Source organism: Hyalella azteca, unplaced genomic scaffold (genome assembly GCF_000764305.2).
Source record: "Hyalella azteca isolate HAZT.00-mixed unplaced genomic scaffold, Hazt_2.0.2 contig9365, whole genome shotgun sequence".
In the NCBI taxonomy this organism is placed as follows: Eukaryota; Metazoa; Arthropoda; class Malacostraca; order Amphipoda; family Hyalellidae; genus Hyalella; species Hyalella azteca.
Window position 1 is genome coordinate 32262 of NW_025939439.1, and position 21168 is coordinate 53429.

Here is a 21168-nt window from a genome sequence, read left to right on the forward strand (position 1 = left end):
CAGGATTCAGTTGTAAATTATACTTGGGAAGAATTTATCTATTGTTTTAATTGAATAATGCAACTGACTCAATCCATAAAAATTTGGTGCAACTAAACAGTGAAAATGTTCATGAAGATGGGTATTCATTATTAGATTTATAAAAGCGATAACTTAATCAAAGTTTCAATTTGACTTAACCTAAATCTAGATTTGCCAGATTGTACCTGAGTATTAAATTCACCATTGCCTTGCTCATAGATGAAATAAATTTTTTTCTCCAACAGATTGATGGTTTGATTAGGACTTGGTCTTTCTAAGAAGTGGCAAGGCAGAAGCAGAATGGCTTTGCCCCCGTACCTCATCCCAGGGTCACCGTGGGCCTTCATGGCTCAGCAGCAGGTGGCTGCCCAGCACCAGCACCCGGCCGTCCATCTCGCTGCCGCCCAGCAGCAGGTATTGTCATGCCTGCTTCTTAGAAAAATGAAAGAAAATGTGAAATTCTTAGAAAATGGCCAAAAAAGAGGGGTTCTGTATAAAGCTATCATAGAAGTTTATGTACACATTGCTTTACTGCTTTGGTATTTACGAATGAATTGCAATAGGAGAATAAATTACTTTGAGATCATATTGATAAGTTCCATGGATGGTATAAAAGATTAGTAGTGCACTTTAATTGATACATTTTATTGGTGTTCAGCTGTGTATGCAATGTTGTACTTAAGCTGTGTCCTCACTCTTACTTCACTTGAGTACATTAAAGTCACGAGCTGTGTACTCACTCTTACTTCACTTGAGTACATTAAAGTCACGAGCTGTGTACTCACTCTTACTTCACTTGAGTACATTAAAGTCACGAGCTGTGTACTCACTCTTACTTCACTTGAGTACATTAAAGTCACGAGCTGTGTACTCACTCTTACTTCACTTGAGTACATTAAAGTCACGAGCTGTGTACTCACTCTTACTTCACTTGAGTACATTAAAGTCACGAGCTGTGTACTCACTCTTACTTCACTTGAGTACATTAAAGTCACGAGCTGTGTACTCACTCTTACTTCACTTGAGTACATTAAAGTCACGAGCTGTGTACTCACTCTTACTNGGAGTGTTGGTAGTGCAGTGGAAGTGCTGGAGTGTTGGTAGTGCAGTGGAAGTGCTGGAGTGTTGGTAGGGCTTAAAATAGAGGAGTATTACAAGCGTTTTGATTTATAAGATTTTGTGTCTTGGTAGCGTTTCGAAGAATAGGAGCGTTTGCTTCATTTTGTTAGTATCAAAGTGTCTTTAGGAATTTATTTTCACCAATTCACATACATTTTATAAGAAACGTTGAATATTTTGCAATATTTCAATAATTTCGTTATATTTAGTAAGTAATATTTCAAGTGAATAGTATGTTCGAGCTGCCTCCTTCATTAATGCTGTTGATAACAGAATAGCTTCTGATGCTTCATGGTAGACTCTTGGCTCGTGTTCTAGCATTCTTTTGACGTTCTTTGAGGATTTATTTGTATATGTATGTGGGAACTATTTAAGTTGAATTGTATTATTCCAGTTTTGCTCTTTCAGGAATTTCCCATATAATTGGTAGCTGTAGCTTATCGTTGTGTCCCTAAACGTTGTCTCCTAAAGTAACTGATAGCAAACTGTTAAAGTAACTGATATTAAACTGATAAAATAACTGATAATAAAGTAACTGATATTAATGTTGTCTTCTAAAGTAACAGACATTAAATGTACGTCTGACCCGGACACTTGCGCCCACAGATGGCAGCAGCTACACAACAAGAAGTATGCAGAGAAGCGCAAGTTTGGCTTCGTTGACGTGCAGAAGGAAGAGATGCCGCCTGAACACATCCGTAAGATCATCAGAGACCACGGAGACATGAGCTCTCGCAAGTACAGGCATGACAAGCGCGTCTACCTCGGCGCCCTCAAGTTCATGCCACACGCCGTGCTCAAGCTCATCGAGAACATGCCCATGCCCTGGGAGCAGATCAGAGATGTGCAGGTGCTTACATATTCCCTTAAACTCTGTGATCTCTGTCATGACAGCTTCTGATTACCTTCACGAGAACATGTCTGTGTCGTGGGAGCAGATCAGAGACGTGCAGGTGCTTTATTATTTATGTTAAGTACCCTGGGAGCAGATCAGAGACGTGCAGGTGCTTAGATATTCCCTTGAACTCTTTAATCTCCGTCATGACAGCTTCTAATTAACTGCTTAAGAACATGCATTTATCATGAACTGTCCACATGATATATGCATAATAACGTAACGGTTATAATGTAATTTTAATAACTCCATTCATAGTGGTAGAGTTGATCAGGTTCATTGTTGCCAGCATCTCTGCTTGCCTGACTGTCCATCTCAGCCGAGCACCAGGGGCAAGGCAGGATGAGATATTTCTATTGCAAATACAAAATATTTACCAGCATACGTCAGCTCGTACAAAATATGATCCACCTATTGCATTCTTACTTGATTATGAAGAGATTCTTGATATTTGATTAAAAATTATAAAATTATACAAACATTACAAATGTTAAATTCAATTTTTTTCTAATAGGAATAATTTTGTTGCTGCTGGATGAATGAATTGAAATTATAATGTGGACTAAAGTCCATTATTGACAACTGCAGATTTTAAAAATTGTTCGTGTATTACTTTAACTCTCATCAATGCTATTGGCGTTTCTAAACCGAACAATACCGAAATTTTCTCGGAATTTGATAGGTACCTTTTGATATCAAAATTAATGAAATTTATATTATTTGTCCACTTGGACTGAGTGACAGAAAAATTACTTAAACTTTTTCGATTTAATTTTAATTCCAGTATTATAAAATATACGCATATGGATGGGCGCATTCTGATGAACGATTCATGACGAGATGCCAGCTAAACTGCCGTGCCTTGATAATTCTCTTCCCTTGATCTATTGTAAAGTGCTTGTCTGATGCCATCATTTGTTGCAGTGCCTGTACCACATCACGGGCGCCATTACCTTCGTGAACGAGATCCCGTGGGTGATAGAGCCCGTGTACATCGCGCAGTGGTCCACCATGTGGATGATGATGCGCAGGGAGAAGCGCGACCGTCGTCACTTCAAGCGCATGCGCTTCCCGCCCTTTGATGACGAGGAGCCGCCCCTGGACTTCGCTGACAACGTCCTCGACGTCGAGCCTCTTGAGGCCATTCAGATCGAGCTTGACCCTGACGAAGATGCGGCGGTGAGCAATTTGAAGCATTTCCTTTGGCATTTGTCTTAATTTCGCTTGTGAAAATTCTGCGTTACCATGTATGCCTGCAGGGCTTATCTGTATCCCATCAAGATACTCTATTGTAGAGTGAGCCCTGGCTTACAACGCTCTTTCCTGGTTGAGCAAATGTTCAGTTATTTACTATAGATTTTTCAACATTGAAGAGGATTTATTTCCAAATTGCGGTATTCTCTCATTGCATTCAGTAATGGTTTTGCCGTACATGCCAATTTACGCAATAATTGTTTGGTCGTTATTTCATCGCAGCTGATTCCGTCAGGTCCAATTTTGCAGTAAAGGCAATCCAGGGTTTCATTCTTAGTTCTGGCCCCACACTATGTATGAAACTCGTGGTTGAATATATCATGAAAATCAACATAACCTATTCATAACAACAAAACAATCAACAACAAAAAATTTCAATCTGCCACAGTCTGCCACACATTTCCTTCTGGTAGGTCGGCTTTTGTTCTATGATATGATTTTTTTCTATGTTTCCTGGCATTTGTTTAGTCTTCTCTGGTCAAATAACAATTACGGGTACACTCAGAAAACGAATTGATACTTGAGGAAGATTTCTTGTTGTGTTCTAAGATGTTGCTGGACATGGCGACTAATGCTGCGACGCAGCATTATACCTCAATTTAACCATTCATTATATCTAAGTCGTGTTGACTTATGCTGCGATGCAGCTCTGTACCTCTACTTACCAATACATTATATCTAAGTCGTGTTGACTTGTGCTGCGATGCAGCTCTGTACCTCTACTTACCAATACATTATATCTAAGTTGTGTTGACTTGTGCTGCGATGCAGCTCTGTACCTCTACTTACCAATACATTATATCTAAGTCGTGTTGACTTATGCTGCGATGCAGCTCTGTACCTCTACTTACCAATACATTATATCTAAGTCGTGTTGACTTATGCTGCGATGCAGCTCTATACCTCTACTTACCAATACATTATATCTAAGTTGTGTTGACTTGTGCTGCGATGCAGCTCTGTACCTCTACTTACCAATACATTTTACAATACATTACCTATATCTAAGTCAGTTAGGAGTTGCGTAGGTATAGAGTTATACTGCAGTAGTACTGCTTTAGCTCAGTAATATGAGGGCGGTAGTATGTAGCAGTTCTTTATTTCATCCTGAAATGATTTCTCACAGTGCACCTACATTTTAATATAATGGAACACAAGAATAAGAATTCAACGTCGTTTTCAGAATTCGTTTTCGAATTTTGAATTCAACGTCGAATGAATTCAACGTCGTTTTGAATTCATTCAATTGTTTAACTCGCTGGATAAAACCGAGTTATGTTGCTAGGTGCTCATGTTCATTCTTTCTCATCACTTTTATTGTGAAATTCTCCCGCGTTCCCAATAACTCACCCATCATAGCGCACACTAGGTTAAGAAAGGAGCTAGCTTAGACGTGGTCACATTCCAGTTGTGAGACATGTTAAGGGGAGCGTCTTGGTCCAAAATCGACAATTTAGGCTTTTCCTGTTTATATTCTCATCTTAAAGCTGACATTCTGACCTATCCAACGGTACCAAAACCATCTCTGTACGTTGATTTATGCGTTCATGACAGATCCCGAAAGGGAGGGGGGTGGGGAAGTTCTTTCACATTAAAGATGGGGAATAATTCCCGCAGTGCACTATAAATCACTTGTCTACAGACACTCAGCTCCAGTAACCTTGCTGCAGTCGTACGGGGTGATTATTGCGCCGTCGCTCGTACCATCCTTGACAGAAATAGAGCTCCAGTATCGTCTAGTCTCATTCCTTGCAGTGTTGAATGCCGATTTCGAGGCGCCCGGGACTTTGTCGGGCTCTACTGAACATTCACACTTATTGTCACTGGAAACCTATTTCCTCCTACAGTTTCGAAGCTACAGCGATGAAACATATACCATTCGATTCGCAAAGAAAAGATCTACAAATTGTTGTAGGCGTTTTTCTAATTTCGTTATAGTTTGTATTTTATTTTGCAAAAAGAGGGGGTGGAATGGGGTAAAATCGAAAAATTTCCGAAAAATTTACAAAAAATGCTCCCACACCCACAAAATTGGAAATTTCAAAAAACGCCTACATCAATTTGTAGATATGGTCTTTACGCATTGAATGATACGTGTTTCGATGTTGTAGCTTGAAAATCCTAGGCCCGCTGATATTTCTACAGTACCCCCTTTTTTGTCCGTTTTCTATGAATTTCTAGTTTTCTTTCATTTTTTTTCGAAAAATTCACATGAACAAAAAAGTCTTAGAATTGCGTTTTACATACTTGTATGAAATTTCGAAGTGATTCGTCCGTAAATAAAAAAGTTTTTTTTCGGACCAAGACGCTCCCCTTAACTAATTTGTGCCAAGAGATGAATTGATTGTTTTTTGACCAGAATCCATACTTTCAATACTTTCAAAACTCGCTAAGTGAACTTTAGTACTTACACACTATTTTCTTGTCTATGATTGGTGGATTTTGCTTAAAAGGCCGTCAATGATTGGCAGATGAGCTTACGATCTCTTAAATTTTTTTGAAAGTGTAGGCTCAGGTACACAACTGGTTCTATGTAAATAATTCATTCAAAGAGATGAATGATTGTCTTGTGGCCAGGTACACGACTGGTTCTACGACCACAAGCCCCTGCTGGACACGCCCCACGTGAACGGCAGCACCTACCGGCGCTGGCGGCTGTCACTGCCGCAGATGGCTACACTCTACCGCCTTGCCAGCCAGCTGCTCACAGATGTTGCTGACAACAATTACTTCTACCTCTTTGATCTCAAGTCATTCTTCACTGCTAAGGTAAGATATATAGTACAGTGTTTCTGCTCATCTAATCTTTCTCGTGAACGATTAGCATCTCTAAAGACAAAAATGTTTTTTGAAGTGGTAAAATTTAGGCACAGAAAAATGCTCTTCGACTAAAATTGGCCTTCTTTATTTTAATTAAAAATGAAGTAGAAATATTGAGCCTTGTTGCCATAATTGTGTTTGAGGTTTCATTACATTATTTGAATCGTCCGACCAATCAATATCTTTCAGTTATCTGTTAGTGTGAAGTAAAACAAACATTCACTAGACTGTCATCCTTGTTCTGGCATAAATCGTTGCCGGTCCAAGTGAAGTCATGGATGAACTTAATACAGTTTCAGGGAAGTGATTTGCCCCATTTTGGGGCCGTAAGGAGCCATTTTGTGGGAAAGCTGGTGGCCAGAATTTAAGAACGCTTGTAGCCGGAGTTTGAAGAAGCTGATGGCCAAGAATGTTCCAGCTGTGCACTCACATTATCTCTCTCGGCTTGTGAGAAGCTGGCTACTGTTGTAATTATTAGTAGCGAGCTTGTGTGTTAAAACTTAGAACTTTAGGCCCATGCAAGTATTTCTCACATATCTAATTCTTTGCCGAAATACCAATTATATCTGATACTAAATTCCGCAGGCGCTGAACATGGCTCTACCAGGAGGTCCCAAGTTCGAGCCTCTGATCAAGGACATGAACCCAGCTGATGAAGACTGGAATGAGTTCAACGACATCAACAAGATCATCGTGCGGCACCAAATACGCACAGAGTACCGCATTGCGTTCCCATATCTGTACAACAACATGCCTCAGTACGTGCATCTAGCCTGGTACCACACACCCACGGCGCTCTACATCAAGACCGAGGACCCTGACCTGCCCGCTTACTACTTTGACCCTCTCATCAACCCCATCTCTCATCGCAACACAGTCAAGGCTGAGCATCTGCTGCCTGATGATGACGAGGTCTCATCTCTTTTGCATTACTAGCGCCATTTTATTTATAATTTTCATAATTAAGGTTAGCTCCTTGGTCTTGTTCAGTGGCTTACTTCACAAAGTTACTGACTTCGTGCTAGCTGATATTGTAATACTGTAATTCTTTAGGTATGTTTATCAGTTTCGTGATGAGTAAAAAGGTGTTGCATATAATCTTTTGACGCTGATTTAGATGTAGAACTATTGTATGTTAATGAAGTCCATTCCGTAGTCATTCACGAATGCTAACTAGTCATCTAAATGCGAGATCAGAGGTTTGCTATTGTGCGAGCACTTTAAGCTAGGCCGGCAAGTCAGGCTATTAAAGAACATATCCTTCTTTGTAGTAAGCTCACTCGTGTTAGCTCACTATTGCAGTATATTACTAGACACTTATTTTGGCTGTTGCTGCATCCACCGTGACTTGCATTAAGGCTTGTAGTCAGAGTGGGGCAAAGTCTGAGAGCGAGATATTCGCGACCACGATGTAAAACCCTGGTTCTGACCTCAGGTCGGCATGTCGCTACGCTCGAGTTGGTAGTCCTAGTTGCATGACATCTGAGCCAGCACGAAATTTGGGGCTACGGGCGGCTTTAGATGACCGAGGAATGGCCAGCGGTTGGCTAGAAAAGAACGCCGCATGATTTCTTTGCTCTTCGTTTAGAGTCCAAACTGCATGGGCCTTCGAGTTTGACAGCTCAGTAATATGCGACTTTTGCTTCCCCTCGTTCTTGCCACAACGCCTGTTACTATACGGAATTTTTACTCCACAAATGAGCATGCTCGTTCACAACTAGTAGTTTTTGGCAAGTGATATCTACAACAAGGAGGTTAATCAATAAATGCTAAGTAAACATTTTAGTGCAGAATAAAAATTATAACCCGTTGACATCTCGAAAAAAGTGTAGAAGTCGCACATTTTGTGAAAATTAATATTCAAAGTTTCTTGAAATTCTCTTCATCATAACTTTTTCAATGCAAAGTTAACATATTCTTCGTTACTGTCCATAGATTAAAAATTAATAGGTGGAAGAGCATGAAAAATTTAAGAATATCTTCTAATTTACGAGTGGACTAAAGTTGAGCTTAACTTGTGGAGAACTCCGTAGTATGTCGCCAAGCCTGTCCTAAGCCTGGTAGTTCTCAACACCCCCCTTGTGTAATGGCTTTTTTTTAGATGGGACCAATTTTATCTTTTAATTTGACGACAAGCTTTCCAACGTTCGAGATATGGAACCTTAATGCGAGGCCTGCTGCTCCAATCCTCATAAATCTCACAGTTCCTGTTACGCTTGATAAGCGTTATGTTGGCTGACTGCAATTAATATCCTTTGGACTGTTGAATTTCTTGTAAATAATTATAATAGGCAATAATTAAGCTATCGTCAGCCGACGTGTTGAGACATGTTGGAAGTTAACAGCAAGTACTTGAATTAGTTCAATCTTAGAACTTGCGCCACACTATAACGACAGTTTTGCTACCTTTGTTTACTACATTATTGGTAGCCAATGCTATTCGTATATAAAAACGTGGAATGCGAGTTGCTGTCAGTAGTTAGACAGAATCCTTTATTTGTGTTGTTGAATTGCCCGGTTGTGTTCATTCGTATATAAAAATCTGGCTATGAGAGTTACTGTCAGTAGTTAGACAGAATCCTTTATTTGTGTTGATGAATTGCCCGGTTATGTGCAGGAGTTTGAGCTGGCGGAGGAGGTGGCGCCGCTGCTGGCGGACTGGCAGCTGTACACGGACGCGACGGCTAACGGCATGGCGCTGCTGTGGGCGCCGCGGCCCTTCAACCTGCGCAGCGCCGCCTGCAGGCGAGCCATCGACGTGCCCCTCGTCAAGACCTGGTACCGGGAGCACTGCCCGCCCGGCCAGCCTGTCAAGGTGTTGAGCATTACTGTGTAGTCTTGACAAGTCTTGCCCGCCCGGCCAACCTGTCAAGGTGTTGAGCATTATCTTGTAGTCTTGACAAACATTGGCAAGGTTCGTTTTATTGGTGGTAATTATTGTCAAAGTTCGTTTTTTCTTCATGGGAAATCATTGTCAAGGTTTACTTGGAGGACGAACTCGCGCGTGGCAGACTACATTTTCATGGTGTATTTCTTACACTGAAAGACAGCGCTACATTAGGCGATTAGGCACCGTACGCTGGTCCTATTGGAGAAGAAATCTACTCAACAACGCAGTTTTCATCTTAGTGTGTCAAATAAACCATGAGATAAACAATGTCCAGTAGCAGAAAACGTAGAATTATTCTGAACAGTATTATTAATTAAATGCTATTCATTGACGTTATCCTGGGCATCCATAATGAAAATGAATAACTGTGATGACAGTTGCATAAAAGTTTGATGTACATTCATGCTAATGAGGCGCTCTTTTTCATTGCAGGTGCGAGTGTCGTACCAGAAGCTGCTCAAATACAATGTGCTGAACGCTCTCAAGCACAGACCGCCCAAGGCTCAGAAGAAACGCTACATTTTCCGGTCGTTCAAGGCTACCAAATTCTTCCAGACGACCACTCTGGATTGGGTTGAGGCTGGTCTGCAAGTGTGCAGGCAAGGCTATAACATGCTTAACCTGCTCATCCATCGCAAGAATCTAAACTACCTCCATCTCGACTACAACTTCAACCTGAAACCCGTGAAAACTCTCACCACGAAAGAGCGTAAAAAGTCACGTTTCGGTAATGCGTTCCATTTGTGCCGAGAAATTCTTCGTCTCACGAAACTCGTGGTGGACGCGCATGTGCAGTACAGGCTCAACAACGTCGATGCCTTCCAACTGGCGGACGGTCTGCAGTACATCTTTGCCCACGTGGGCCAGCTCACGGGTATGTACAGGTACAAATACAAGCTCATGAAGCAGATCAGGATGGCCAAAGACCTGAAGCACGTTATCTACTACCGCTTCAACACTGGTCAAGTCGGCAAAGGTCCAGGTTGTGGTTTCTGGGCACCTGGATGGCGAGTCTGGATCTTTTTCCAGCGAGGCATCACTCCTCTTCTGGAACGTTGGCTGGGCAATCTGCTCTCGAGGCAGTTCGAGGGACGACACAGCAAAGGCGTGGCTAAAACAGTCACTAAGCAGAGAGTCGAATCACACTTTGATCTCGAGTTGCGAGCCTCGGTGATGCACGACATCCTCGACATGATGCCTGAAGGTATCAAACAGAATAAGGCACGGACCATCCTGCAGCATCTCAGTGAAGCCTGGCGCTGCTGGAAAGCCAATATCCCATGGAAAGTCCCTGGCCTTCCAACACCCATCGAGAACATGATCCTGCGCTACGTCAAGATGAAGGCCGACTGGTGGACCAACACCGCTCACTATAACCGCGAGAGGATCAGGCGAGGTGCTACCGTTGACAAGACTGTGTGTAAGAAAAACATGGGTCGCCTCACGCGCCTCTACCTCAAAGCTGAGCAGGAGCGTCAGCACAACTACCAGAAAGATGGACCGTACATCAGTCCTGAGGAAGCTGTTGCTATCTACACTACCACAGTTCATTGGCTGGAGTCGCGACGATTTGCTCCTATACCCTTCCCTCCTCTGAGCTACAAACACGATACCAAACTCCTCGTGCTTGCTCTCGAGCGCCTTCGGGAGGCTTACAGTGTCAAGTCGCGACTCAATCAGTCGCAGCGAGAAGAGCTCGGTCTCATTGAACAGGCCTACGACAACCCTCACGAAGCTCTTTCGCGCATCAAGCGTCATTTACTCACGCAGCGAGCCTTCAAAGAGGTGGGGATTGAGTTCATGGACTTGTACAGTCACTTGATCCCAGTCTACGACGTAGAGCCGCTCGAGAAAATTACTGATGCTTACCTGGATCAGTACCTCTGGTATGAAGCTGACAAGCGTCGGCTCTTCCCGCCGTGGGTCAAACCTGGTGACAACGAACCGCCTCCGCTGTTGGTGTATCAGTGGTGCCAGGGAATCAACAACCTCACGGATGTGTGGGACACTGCTGAAGGCGAATGTAATGTCATGCTCGAATCGAGGTTTGAAAAACTCTACGAAAAGATCGATTTGACTCTGCTCAACAGACTTCTGCGACTTATTGTTGACCACAACATCGCCGATTACATGACTGCCAAGAACAACGTGGACATCAACTACAAGGACATGAACCACACAAATCGTTACGGAATCATCCGTGGTTTGCAGTTTGCCTCGTTCATCGTGCAGTATTATGGACTCGTGAACGATCTCCTTGTGATGGGCTTGAGACGCGCCGCTGACATGGCTGGCCCCCCACAAATGCCTAACGATTTCCTCAACTACCAAGATGTCGCCACCGAGACTCAGCATCCAATCAGGCTCTTCTCACGCTACATCGACAAGATTCACATCTTCTTCCGCTTCACGGCTGAGGAAGCTAAGGATCTCATCCAGCGCTACCTGACAGAGCATCCTGACCCAAATAACGAAAACATCGTCGGCTACAACAACAAGAAGTGCTGGCCGAGAGACTCGCGGATGCGGCTCATGAAGCATGACGTGAACTTGGGACGTGCAGTCTTCTGGGACATCAAGAACAGACTTCCACGCTCGGTCACCACAATCAACTGGGAAAATTCCTTTGTTTCTGTCTATTCCAAAGACAATCCTAATTTGCTCTTCAATATGGCGGGCTTTGAATGCCGTATCTTGCCTAAATTGAGGACCATCAACGAAGAGTTCAATCACAGAGATGGAGTGTGGAATCTGCAGAATGAAGTTACCAAAGAGAGAACGGCTCAGTGCTTCTTGCGCGTTGATGACGAGTCCATGCAGCGCTTCCACAACCGCGTCCGTCAGATCCTCATGGCTTCAGGCTCCACGACGTTCACCAAGATCGTCAACAAGTGGAACACGGCCCTCATTGGACTCATGACATACTATCGCGAATCAGTTGTCAACACTCCAGAGCTACTGGATTTGCTCGTCAAATGTGAGAATAAAATTCAGACCCGTATTAAAATCGGCCTCAACTCTAAGATGCCTTCGCGTTTCCCGCCCGTTGTGTTCTATACACCAAAAGAATTAGGCGGTCTTGGCATGTTGTCAATGGGCCACGTGCTCATACCTCAGTCAGATCTGCGCTGGAGCAAACAGACGGACGCTGGCATCACCCACTTCAGGTCAGGCATGAGTCACGATGAAGATCAGCTCATCCCTAACTTGTACCGCTACATCCAGCCATGGGAGACCGAGTTCCTCGACAGCCAGCGCGTGTGGGCAGAGTATGCCCTCAAGAGGCAAGAAGCCACCGCACAAAACAGACGTCTCACCCTCGAAGATCTGGAAGACTCGTGGGACCGCGGTATTCCGCGCATCAACACACTCTTCCAGAAAGATCGTCACACGCTCACGTACGACAAAGGCTGGAGGATCAGGACTGAGTTCAAACAGTACCAAGTGCTGAAACAGAATCCCTTTTGGTGGACTCACCAGCGCCACGACGGAAAATTGTGGAACCTCAACAACTATCGGACAGATATGATCCAGGCGTTGGGTGGCGTCGAAGGCATCCTCGAGCACACTCTCTTCAAGGGAACCTACTTCCCCACGTGGGAGGGTCTTTTCTGGGAGAAGGCATCTGGCTTCGAGGAGAGCATGAAGTACAAGAAACTCACCAATGCTCAGCGGTCTGGTTTGAACCAAATCCCTAACCGACGTTTCACCCTCTGGTGGTCGCCCACAATCAACCGAGCCAATGTCTACGTCGGTTTCCAGGTACAGCTCGATCTCACTGGGATTTTCATGCACGGAAAAATTCCAACGTTGAAAATTTCACTCATTCAGATCTTCCGTGCTCACTTGTGGCAGAAAGTTCACGAGAGCGTCGTCATGGATCTCTGTCAAGTCTTCGATCAGGAGCTCGACGCCCTCGAAATCGAAACTGTGCAAAAGGAGACGATCCATCCTCGTAAGTCGTACAAGATGAACTCATCGTGCGCTGACATCTTGCTGTTTGCCGCATACAAGTGGAATTACAGCAAGCCTTCCCTGCTAGCTGACTCCAAGGACTCCATGGATGGGTCTACAACGCTCAAATACTGGATTGATGTTCAACTCCGCTGGGGCGACTACGACTCGCATGATGTGGAGCGCTACGCCCGCGCCAAGTTCCTCGACTACACCACAGACAACATGTCGCTCTACCCGTCGCCTACTGGCGTGCTCATCGCTATTGACTTGGCATATAATCTGCACAGTGCCTATGGAAACTGGTTCCCGGGAGCCAAGCCCCTCATCCAACAAGCAATGGCCAAGATCATGAAGGCCAATCCTGCTCTCTACGTACTTCGAGAGCGTATCCGCAAAGGCTTGCAGTTGTATTCCTCTGAGCCAACCGAGCCTTATCTCTCGTCTCAGAACTACGGTGAGCTTTTCTCCAACCAAATTATCTGGTTTGTAGACGACACTAATGTCTACCGAGTCACCATCCACAAAACCTTTGAAGGTAACCTCACAACAAAACCCATCAATGGAGCCATCTTCATCTTCAATCCTCGAACTGGACAGCTCTTTTTGAAGGTCATCCACACCTCTGTGTGGGCAGGCCAGAAGCGTCTCGGTCAGCTGGCCAAGTGGAAAACTGCAGAAGAAGTTGCGGCTCTCATTCGTTCACTGCCCGTCGAAGAGCAGCCTAAACAGATCATCGTCACCAGGAAGGGAATGTTGGATCCCCTTGAGGTCCATTTGCTTGACTTCCCCAACATCGTCATCAAGGGATCGGAACTCCAGTTGCCCTTCCAAGCTTGCCTAAAAGTTGAAAAATTCGGTGATCTTATCTTGAAGGCGACAGAACCCCAGATGGTGCTGTTCAATCTTTACGACGACTGGCTCAAGAATATCTCGTCGTACACGGCGTTCTCTCGCCTCATCCTCATCCTGCGCGCCTTGCATGTCAACAACGATCGCACAAAAGTTCTGCTCAAGCCCGACAAGACGACCGTCACCGAACTGCACCACATCTGGCCTTCGCTCTCGGATGAAGAATGGGTGAATGTTGAGCTGCAGCTCAAAGACCTCATCCTCGTGGATTACGGCAAGAAGAACAACGTCAACGTCGCTTCCCTCACCCAGTCTGAGATCCGTGACATCATCCTTGGTATGGAGATCAGTGCACCATCACAACAGAGGCAACAGATCGCCGAAATCGAGAAGCAGACAAAGGAGCAAAGTCAGATGACGGCCACTACGACGCGCACCACCAACAAACACGGTGACGAAATTATAGCTTCCACCACAAGCAATTACGAGAGCGCTACTTTCAGCAGCAAGACCGAGTGGCGCGTCCGTGCCATTTCTGCTACGAACTTGCATTTGAGAACCAACTACATCTACGTCTCTTCGGATGACATCAAAGAGACTGGGTACACCTACATCTTGCCCAAGAATATCCTCAAGAAGTTCATCATCATCTCTGACTTGCGCACGCAGATTGCCGGGTATCTGTATGGAGTGAGTCCTGCAGACAACCCGCAAGTCAAGGAAATCCGCTGCATAGTTATGCCGCCTCAGTGGGGCACGCATCAGATGGTCCACCTGCCTCATAAACTCCCGCAACACGAGTTTACATCAGAACTGGAACCTCTGGGTTGGATCCATACTCAGCCTAACGAGCTGCCGCAGTTGTCACCTCACGACATCACCACACACGCTACTATCATGGCGGATAACAGTGCCTGGACCACTGACCGCACCATCGTCATCACCTGCTCCTTCACGCCTGGATCCTGCTCTCTGCAGGCCTACAAACTCACTCCTTCAGGCTTTGAGTGGGGGCGCAACAACAAGGACATGGGCAACAACCCCAAGGGATACCTGCCGTCTCACTACGAGAAAGTACAAATGCTTTTGTCAGACCGTTTCTTGGGACTCTTCATGAATCCCTTGCAGGGATCTTGGAACTACAACTTCATGGGCGTCCGCCATGACCCAAACATGAAATATGACCTACAGCTTTCAAGTCCCAAGGAGTTCTATCATGAGATCCATCGGCCCGCTCACTTCCTGAACTTCTCAGCTCTTGACGAGGCGGACACCATCACTGGCGCTGACCGGGACAACGCTCTCGAATAGGCGCCGCCTTGCCTCGTTTGAGCGGACGGAGAATCAATACTACAGCAATCAAGCATTGTAGTTAAGCTTCTTTTTTGATGAAGTGGCTTCAGAATAAATGAACTTCAGGCTGATTTCAAGGACGATCGTTCTCTATAAATCGGATTGTTGTACACTCGCTTGTTCAAAGAGTTTCTGTTGACAACATGATTCTAAATTTAATTTTTTTTTCTCTCAATTTTCTTTTTCCTCTGCGATTCCCCCGTGTCACTTCACCGTATCTGTTCGCGTCAAATCATCAACTGCTACAATAGAAGCTCACTACTGTTGTTATGAAAAATATTTTTCACCTTGAGGATATTCTGATGTCGCGTCAAGAGATATTTGCAAAAACACACGATGTTCATTGGAGCTCGTGAAATTCCTTCATCTTTATTTCCTATCATCAGCATAGCGATTTTGAAATAGCCGTTTTCCCTCATTTTTTTGTGGTTCTCAGCTGACAGCCTGGTCGTTTGATTATCGTGTGCTATTCCTGCCCGAGTCGACCTTTTATAACTCGTCTCATGTAAACATTGAACATTGCTCGGCTGGTTGCAACATAGCACATTGCTAGTGAACCATTAAATTTCTAAGACAAGCAACCGTCCCTGTGGACGACGTTCTTTGATATGTAACGTTTTTGAGCCTTGAGTGTATTGAGGCACTATTATGTATTACATTCATCTTATGGCGCTGCACGAACAAACAAACCTTCGTTGTCTGCAAGCATTCGTCAAATGCTGAGTTAGTTTTATAATTTTAAGATAATATTTAAGCCTCTTCAATTCCCCGGAAGATTAATTATGAATGTTTTTCTATTCACTTATATTAATTTGAAACATAATTTACGTAACACCTTGAAACTCTGCCGAAAGTTTTATTCTCTTCATCTTGATTTTCGCTTTATTTCGCTGAACAAACTCAGTTGTGAGAATTGATCCCTTCAGCCATTGCTGGTGTGCGCTGTTGTGGGAAGCAAGCAAGCGAGGCAGGAGGCAGAGCATCTGCGTGGAGCTTGTGTCGCTCCTGGGGAGCCGAGTTTCGGCGTCACGCAGTTAATGCGTATTTCGTCATAATTTAAACTTTCTTTACCGATGTTCGTGCGACGTGAATATTTTTTGCATTTGGTCCAGCGATTCCTTTACTTTATACTTTAGTATCTACTTATACTTGTGGATCAGTGTAATCTCTGAAATAAATTGAGAGCGCGCTGTATGTATTATTTACCACGGCTTTTTATAGCGCAGCAGTTCAACTTTATAATTTATTAATATTCCAAGAAAGAGGCGCAGTTACATGCATGCTCGATAGGCAACAAATGAGGCTCTGTGCTTCCATTGTGTCGCGTCATAAGACTAAGTTCTCAATTAGATCGCATTGATAATATAAGAGACCGAGACGTTATTGGCACGAGGGAAACTTGCTATGAGATTGAAGAGACCAGATTAACCAGACTATGATCGGCGACCATCTACAGACAATGTTAAAAAGTGAAAAGGTGTTCTTTGATAGAGCTCACCAGTGTAAAAAATGCCTAGATGTTCATGGCGACTAAACTGAGGGAAAGATTAGGGGTTCACGTATGTGGGAAATATGAAGTTGTGCGTGCGAACTATATTTAGAATGACGCCAGTTTAGATGGTGGTGGGTAGATCTTGTACCCATTGTTGGAAAAAAATATTGATTCTTTAAAGAATACACAGCAACGTGATTCCCGGGCTCTAGGCTTGCGGCACTTAGGCTTTGGTGCTGGCGGTTTAGCACGTGTTGAAGTGGTGGCTTAACAAACCGCTGTACACGTGGACGGCCTTTTAGTCCTCGTGGTTAGGGCCATGCAGCGGCCGAGGAAGCTCCTTCATGGCCCCATCAATGGGGACGTATCATCCGTCACTTCGTGATGGTGTATCATCCATCACTTGTGATGGATAGGCGTGTGAGGGCGTTTGATTAAACTGGTTGGGTTGGGTATCGAGTTGAGTATTGTGTGGAACTGCTTGTCTTGAGTGTCGATCGTATGTCCTAAGTTTGGGAACAGGTTCTATAAATGATGGCAGGGGGTGATTGAGGAGTGCTGGTGCCATAAATTAGGTACCTCGCATTTCGAGGTGATCGTTTGAAAGGAGGCTTTGGGTTTCTCACCAGAATTGATGTAGTGCTGTAGTCTGTGCCACCAAGTTCGACTCTGAGTGCCGTGTTTTGGATCGTTTGTAGATCGTTATGGAGATTACAGAATGCATGTCTGGACAGGAATAATGGAATAATTCAGGACCAAGCGTATGTATTGTTTATATACTAGTGGAGGTATTTCTTTGTTCTGTCCGAATGGTGTCCCTGTAGGGGCTCTTGAAGTGTCCAGCCTAAGCTGCATTTGTTGCGTATGTGTGTCCCAAAAGACATTGAAGTGATATAAGTGTCGCCTGAAATCTTAGTTTCGTGTGTGAGTGGAATGGTGTTGTAGTTTTGTGTGACTGTAGTTTGGTGTTGATGCTACTTGTGTGGTTCGTTAGCAGAGTACATGTTCAGTATATTATAGTATAGACATTATTTGTATTACAGAAACACTTCCTAAAAATCACGGGGGGAAAATTGTACCTGTTGAATTTCAGCTGCCAGGTTTTGATTGTTTTCATAACTTAAATGAAGAGCAGTGCAGTAGAGGTGTAGCTCTGTGGGTTAGAACCTCTTATGGGGCCCAGCAAGTTAAGTTATCTGCACAAACTATCGCCAGTCATGAAAAGATCTGGTCAAATGACACGAGTTTAGATTCTATAAACAAGGCACGAAATGGAAAAGAATCGGCGACAGGCCACATCAGGCCTACACTTCAGAGCCGACATCACTATGTTATGTTATGTACTGGGGGCTGCGTTAAGGGGAGCGTCTGGGTAGTGAAAAAACTTTTTTATTTACGGACGGATCACTTCGAAACTTGGTACACCTGTGTAAAACAGAATTCTAAGACTTTTTTGTACGTGTAAATTTTTTGAAAAATACGAAAGAAAACGTGAAATTCTTAGAAAACGGCAAAAAAGAGGTACTGAAGAAAACCTCCGCCTAGGATGTTGAAGCTACAATATCGAGACGCATATCATTCGATACGTAAGGACCATATCTATCGATTCGTCATGGGTTTTTTCGAATTTTTGTGGATGGGGGAGCATTTTCTGCAAAATTTTCGAAAATTTTCCGATTTTCCCTTTTTTTCCAACCCCTTTTTTCAAAATATTTTCAAAACTATAACGAAATTGAAAAAAGTGAATGACCAATCTCTAGATATTTAATTGCGAATCGAATGGTATATAACTCATTGCTGTAGCTTCAAAACTCTAGGAGGAGATAGGTTTGCCGTGACACTAAGTGTGAATGTTCAGGACAGCGCGACTAAGTCCCGGGCGCCTTGAAATCGACATTTAATATGGCAAGGATGCGAGACTTGACGTCACTGGAGCTCAAGTTCTGTCAAGGATGGTGCGAGCGACGGAGCGAAACCCACCCAGTACGACTGCAGCAAGGTTACTGGATCTGTGTGTCTGAAGACTAGCTATTTATAGTGCACTACGTGAATTATTTCCCATGTTAAATGTGAAAGAACTCCCCCAACTCATCTGAGCTATCCCCGCAAGAGGGATAGCTCAGAATGTCAGCTTTAAGATGAGACTAAAAACTGGAAAACACAATACAGTCGATTTTCCAACCAGACGCTCCCCTTAAGTCGGCTGAGTCATAGCCAGCCCTCTAGCTGTGTGATGTAAGGTTGTTCTTGTGTGGAGCATGTGTTTACGCTGATGTGTCTTTGTAATGGTGAAATTATTTACATGGGATGAGGTGTATGTGTTGTCTGGTCACCCAGCATCCCTGTTCTTGGAGTCTGTGCGAGACTCATTTTTAATCCTGAACATCACCAAGCCAACCCATTTTAGGGGTAAACAGACCCCAAATATTCTAGATCTTGTGTTTACTAGTGAAGAATCAATGATAGATGAGCTTCGCCACGAGGCTCCGTTGGGCAAAAGCCACCAGCAATCATTGTTTTTCAATATTAAGTGTTGTGCAGAAAAGACGCTTCGGAAGCGTGAACGTTTGAACTGTGCGAAAGGCGACTATGATACACTCCGTGAAACGGAGAATGCGGCGAATATTTCGGACTATATTAAGGACATGAATGTGGCTGATTCATGGTCGTTTCTCAAAGACACGGTTATGTCTGCAGTTGATGCCTGTGTACCCAAGATTACGCTTGGAGGAGTCAAAAAGTCACAGTGGATGACCAGTGCAGTTAAGACTCAGCTAAAGACCAAGAAAGAAGCCTACAAGCGTTCTTTACGAACTCGCAGTGAGTCTGATTATAACCTGTATGCCAGAGCTCGAAATCAAGCTAAAAAAGTTTGTCGCACTGCAGTGAAAAACTTCAAAAAGAATATTGCTAAAAATGCCAAAAAGAATCCGAAAGCCTTCTTTTTGTACGCTAGTTCGAAGTTTAAGTCAAAGAACGGTATATCTGATTTGAAAGTAGACCAACGAAAGATTTCCTCTGATGAGGGCAAGGCTAACGTTCTTAATCAGTTCTTCAGCAGCGTGTTCACAGATGAGGACTTGAACAGTATTCCAGATATTGAGGAGCGCCCAGTCGGCTCGAAGTTAACATGTTTTGAAATACACGAAGAAGAGGTTCTCAAGCGCCTGGTAGCTCAAAATCCCAACAAGTCATGTGGACCAAACGGCTTCCATCCCAGATTGCTCAAAGAGTTAGCAACCGTTCTGGCCGGCCCATTGACAGCATTCTTTCAAAAAACCTTGAACGAAGGAACTTTGCCGTCCGACTGGAAAGAAGCTCAAGTAACACCATTGTTCAAAAAAGGTGACAAAAGCAGCAACTATCGCCCTGTCAGTCTGACAAGTGTTGTATGTAAGCTGATGGAATCTGTTGTGAGGGATAGGATTATAGATCACCTGACTGCTCACCATCTCATATCAGATTGTCAACATGGTTTTATTGCCGGCAGATCCTGCACCACTAACTTATCTACGTTGAACGATTGGACTCGCCGGCTGGACGAAAGGGAGCCAGTGGATGCATTGTACCTCGATTTTGCCAAAGCATTTGACAGTGTTCCGCATGAGCGGCTGTTGCGTACAGTGAAGTCCTTGGGGATTGAGGGAAACGTACTCCAATGGATCAGAGATTTTCTAGTAGGTAGACGACAACGTGTCAGTATTAACGGAACCGTGTCAGACTGGGCATCGGTGCGCAGTGGCGTGCCACAAGGAAATCCGGTCAAATGACACGAGTTTAGATCTATGAACAAGGCACGAAATGGAAAAGAATCGGCGACAGGCCACATCAGGCCTACACTTCAGAGCCGACATCACTATGTTATGTTAATAATGACAGGAAAATCAGCTGTTGCTTAACAACATGCTTAAAGACATCGTGCGTGATCCGGCTTCGGGTCGGTTAATAGTACCAGCTTTGTGGAAGCATGATGTATCTCATTTGTTGGCTCATAACTATAAGCTTGCTGCATCGATTTTGAAGTCTCAACGTAAGCAGCGTCTTTGCGATGTAAAGTTGCGTCAGTATGATGACGTAATTCGAGAACAAATTTCCAGTGGTGTGATCGAGCAGGTTTCACTGTCCTCAGAAGCCACCGATAAAGATATTTCATTTCTGCCTCACAGTGCTGTTTTTCGCTATAGCAAAGGAAATGTCATCGAGACAAAAAGGAAACCTTGTCGAGAAGAACCATTGGCTGCTGGATCAATCTCAGAATGATGGATCTGGTCAGTTATTCAAGGATGTCGGCGGCCTAAAAAAGGAGTTGAAGATGTTGACTGAAACAATAGTGATGCCTCAATATTCCGATCGCATCCGGGAATTGGAAAAGCAAGAGTGTTCTCTTCTTTGGCCCTAAAGGTACTGGCAAGACGTTCCTAGCCAAAGCGCTTGCAAACGAATGTAGCATTAGATGCAATACAGCGTTCTTTGTGCATCAAGGGATGGACTGCCTCATCGAGGGGGTCCCCAATGCCG

At 44.1% G+C, this 21168-nt stretch overlaps 1 protein-coding gene across 1 annotated transcript; it reads left to right on the top strand.

The window, feature by feature from the left end:
• Positions 1-1684: 1684 nt before the first annotated feature.
• On the top strand, positions 1685-16348 carry LOC108680116 (pre-mRNA-processing-splicing factor 8). The gene is made up of 7 exons (XM_047881986.1): positions 1685-2015; positions 2116-2144; positions 2960-3214; positions 5867-6058; positions 6695-7021; positions 8727-8924; positions 9432-16348. Exons 1-7 carry the CDS (start codon positions 1685-1687, stop codon positions 15114-15116), a joined length of 7017 nt encoding a protein of 2338 aa, XP_047737942.1. The 3' UTR covers positions 15117-16348.
• The last annotated feature ends 4820 nt before the right edge of the window (positions 16349-21168 follow it).